A 4277-nucleotide genomic window follows, 5' to 3' on the forward strand; every position below is an offset into this window, starting at 1 on the left:
ATATATATATATATATATAATATATATCCTAGGGAAACCTTTTATTTATTACACACACACACACACACACACAGTCATTAATATTATAAGAAGTGTCATACAATCAGACTATGAATCAATTTAATTGAATAATGTAATTGTTAACGTATTGTTCAGTGTGCTTCCCTTTGGTCTATGGTGGTCTATGGTGGTCTATGGTGGTCTATGGTGGTCTATGGTGCTTCCTCCAGTTAATAGTCTATATCTACGATGTTCCACTCTGCTGGATTTATCTTTTGTCTTGTTTGGACATTTTGCTTTCTTTGTGTTGAAATTTTAAACTCCGGTGGATTTCTGAGGACTATGGTTACCTGCTCATCGGTCCAATCTGAGTTTTCTGTTACACGACTAAGACAACTTTTAAACGCACACGTTCCACCAAAACAAGTTCCTTCCAGAGGCTATTTTACAGCGGCACTGTGGCTCTGCCCGGTGTTAGGCCAATAAACCAGAGCACGGTTTTCTCCCATCCAGGACTCCTGTATGCACTAACCAGACCATCCTGCTCAGCGCTATTGAGGAAGGTCTGGGAAAGCGAGACTAGGAAGTTATTAGAGGTCCCCCTAATATCTGAATGACATGCCAGGTTACACTTTTACAAGAGCCATACATCTAGAAACAAAATAAATACGTACCACACGGAAGATCACACCTCACATTGACTTATTAAAAAAGCCTATAGCAGCTGGGACAAAAGAGTTTTTGTATCTGTTTGTCCTGCATTTAGGAAGACTGAATCTGCGGCCAGACGGCAACTAAATGAAGCATTATGGTCTATGAGGAAGCTCTGTTCTTTACTTCTTGGCAGTTAGCGTCAGCACAAACTAAAGCAAGCAAAGCATATTATTTCTGAACGGGCCAGACACAGAGCCTCTTTGGTTAACTACTTTTAGAGGAGAGTCAGCTTTGCCCGCCCAGAGAATTGAAAAACATAGTTATTAAAGCAAACTAAAAAAAAAAATGAGCTGAGAGAGAAGTTTGAACCCTTACTTAACTCTCACTTAAACCTTACCTTCCACCTCTGAGAGACACATATATCTTACTTGAATTAATTGATAGATGGAGTATGGCCAGATGTGCTCATCCCCTGAGAGTGACCTAATGTTACCTACGTTTTCCCCCTGTCTCATCTTACCACAACATGGTGTTTCTAGAAGTTTCCATCACATTGGTGACATTGCTGTCTGTGCAAGAGGTTATGGAATAGAGATAGTTCACTCTGGGCCAACATTGCCATCCGTGGCGTCACAGCCCTAGCGTGGCTTAGAACAGGTTAAATGTTACTGTGTGTAGTTCAATTGAGTACAATCAATGGCAATTATACATTTTGCATTGCACACCCAATGTTTCTCTTTCATATTTTTTTGTAATTGTAGAGACTTCAATAAAAAGGATACCTTTACCTGGACACCATGCACCTGTCGGGATTGTTCCGGAAAGAGAGCCCGACACTGTCATAGCTGCTGGACAAACGCAACTCCATCAATTCCACTTTCAAAATAATCCTCAGAAGGTAAAAAACATTTCTGACAGTGTTTTTTTTTTTTTACATTACATTATGTGTCACTTAGCTGACGCTTTTATCCAAACCGACTTACATTTGCTGTATATCATGCGCCTCTGAAGCAACTAGGGGTTCAGTGTCTTGTTTAGGGACGCATTGGTTGATGAATCGCTGTGGCAATCAAACCTTGTTCCCCCACACCAAAGGCGTGTGTCATGTCCACTGCTTTTTGTCGATTACATAAGTCAGGCCTTAATGCTAAAGCACGTATCAGCTCTACAAAACATCATCTGCATTTCTCAGTATGGCGGTTTACTAAATTATATAGTCCGGAGACTTTCGCACGCAGCAGCTCAAGTGACGTGTTCTACGTCACTGCTGAGAAAGGACAACAGCAGCGCTCAGCTTTTGAGACGAAGACGATATAAAAACCACAAGATACTTATCTCTTCTGAAGAGTCATATTTATTTTATCCTCCCTGACCTCCTTGATTTGACGGGTTAAACGTTACTTGCAATTCCGTGGAGGAGGGGTGGTGCAAAATCACAGATCACCGAAGGCTTGTATCATGTGGACGCGCCAACAGCGTTGTTGTCATTACTAAGAATTTCTCATTGGGGGCGACGGAAACTACACAAGATAGCTTTAAATAAATATCTAGAGTCTGCAATCAAATAACAGATAGCGTGCATTCATAGTGATGTGGATATAGTCATAGTTCTGCTTTTTTTTCTCTTCACAGTCTCCTGAGCGTCTAAGCGTGTTGTGGACAGAATGCATCGACAAAGGGCCTCTCCAAAGACAGAAAGCGGTAAAAGAACATTCATTAAAAGCCAACATTCAAGCATGTGGTATGTTGGACAGATCGGATTGAAATATCCCAAACATTCTTGCTCTTTTGATCTAGAATTGCAACTATAACATCACTGTGATCCACAAAAAGTCAGAGGACAACCAGGTCTTTCTGTGTGGAACCAACGGCAAGGAAACAGTCTGCTGTGACATGGTAGGGCACTACAGGTGGAAGGAACACGTCTGTTTTGCTGTGACATTGGGACATATTGGAAATAATCACCGGTGGTGCTCTTTCTGTCTGCTCATTGTGACTAGCCTCTTCTTCTTCTTCTTCTTCTATTCTTCAATGTATTTGAAAGAAACCACCGATGCTGTTGCTAGAACAGAAAATGATGTACAACCCTTTCTGCGTACGCAAGTTTTTTGCAGACGTACCTGTAGGATGCATGAATGAGGATAATGAGATCTGTGTTTTCCTGTAGGATTTAGCAAAGCAGCCACCCAGGTGCCTTCCCTCTGAAAAAACAGACAACATAAAAAAAAACATAAAAGAATTTGTCATAAAGGAAGGCGAACCGTTCGCCCTTGTTGGTGAGTTTCTGTACACATAGGATTGTTTACTATGATGATAAATCTCTGCTTTAACAATTTAACAGTTTGTCATAATGGCTTTGCACTTTTTAAATCCCTACTCATCCAGGAAAGGTGTTTGCTGAACATCTATGTCTTCTTAAGCACCTCTAACGTGCTTTACTCAGCTCAAATCTTTTTTAAATGATTATTTTTTTGTTTCCTTTGTTACCCATGCTTATAATGAGATTGCACTGGTGCTTCCTGCTTGTACGTAACATTTACTCCAGATTCCAGTTTCTCCCACTGGCATCCCAGCCAGAACAGACATAGTTTAGAAACGGTTTTCCATATAAGGGAAACTGGCGTCTGGAATATCAAAGGTGAACTGATGCTGGCTGCAAACCAAAAAACAGTGATGCTGCTGTAATGCCCTAAACATTCCTTGCAGAATCAGGAGATAGTGATCTCTTCATCACATACTCTGGATCTCAAGAGTTAGTCGGCATCTGCAAGTTTGGGAAAAACCGAATTATACCGCGACGATCTACTAAAGGTATTTGCATGGAGATACTGTAGATTGGTTTTCTGTAAGGACTTGTGACATTACATTAGTTAAATGATGTTTACTTAAACATTTATATGTAGTAAGGCTACAGAGATGAATATTTACATAGTTTTTGTTGTCTTTAGAGCAGCACTATGTGGGTTTGGTGCCCATCAGACGGGAAGACAACCCCATGCAGAGCAAAGTGTATGCCTTCTATAAGGAGAAAAACGAAGACACAGGCATTTACAGTGAAATGTGGCTTCCCTTTGTGACCCGGGTTTGCATGGTAAGGCCAACATAATCAATTTTAATTTGTTTAGCTAGACTAACTAGCTTTTATCATCAAATGTGCACAAAGAAGCTGCTCGTAATAAAGTGTAACATATCTAATACCTAGAAGACATTCTATATGCATTATGAAGGAGTGATTGGTCCTTTGGCTGTGCATTGATTGTAGGAAGATCGTGGTGGTATCAAGAACAGTTTGCAGTTCAGCTGGACGTCCCAGCTGAATGCCAGGCTCTTCTGCGGAGACCCTGACAGCAGACAACACTTCTCTGAGCTGGTGGATGTGGCCCCTGTACATGCAGACCAGTGGCAAAATACCACGGTTTACGCACTCTTCAGAAATGAATGGTACGACTCCATTATCATTTATGTATTCACAAAAGGGTAGAAAGGATACCGTAAAGTTTTAGTCAAGTAAAACACTATTTTTTTTACACTAAGTTTTTTTTTTTTTTTTTTTAATCTATGTTTTTTTATCTGCTAACACTATCACTATCACTCTGACATCTCTCCATTAGTGCATGTATAGA

General features: G+C 40.5%; 1 protein-coding gene across 2 annotated transcripts in view; it reads left to right on the top strand.

Annotated features, from left to right (window-relative positions):
* Nucleotides 1-4277, top strand: part of LOC116689891 (semaphorin-7A) — an 18041-nt gene that overhangs the window by 629 nt on the left and 13135 nt on the right. For both annotated transcript variants that reach the window (XM_032516566.1, XM_032516556.1), the window contains exons 2-8: nucleotides 1416-1552; nucleotides 2287-2355; nucleotides 2452-2550; nucleotides 2822-2930; nucleotides 3361-3465; nucleotides 3603-3745; nucleotides 3917-4095. In XM_032516566.1, coding sequence (XP_032372457.1) covers nucleotides 1416-1552; nucleotides 2287-2355; nucleotides 2452-2550; nucleotides 2822-2930; nucleotides 3361-3465; nucleotides 3603-3745; nucleotides 3917-4095 — 841 coding nt within the window. The remainder of the gene's footprint in view (nucleotides 1-1415; nucleotides 1553-2286; nucleotides 2356-2451; nucleotides 2551-2821; nucleotides 2931-3360; nucleotides 3466-3602; nucleotides 3746-3916; nucleotides 4096-4277) is intronic.

The sequence above is a fragment of the Etheostoma spectabile genome, chromosome 1 (genome assembly GCF_008692095.1).
Source record: "Etheostoma spectabile isolate EspeVRDwgs_2016 chromosome 1, UIUC_Espe_1.0, whole genome shotgun sequence".
In the NCBI taxonomy this organism is placed as follows: Eukaryota; Metazoa; Chordata; class Actinopteri; order Perciformes; family Percidae; genus Etheostoma; species Etheostoma spectabile.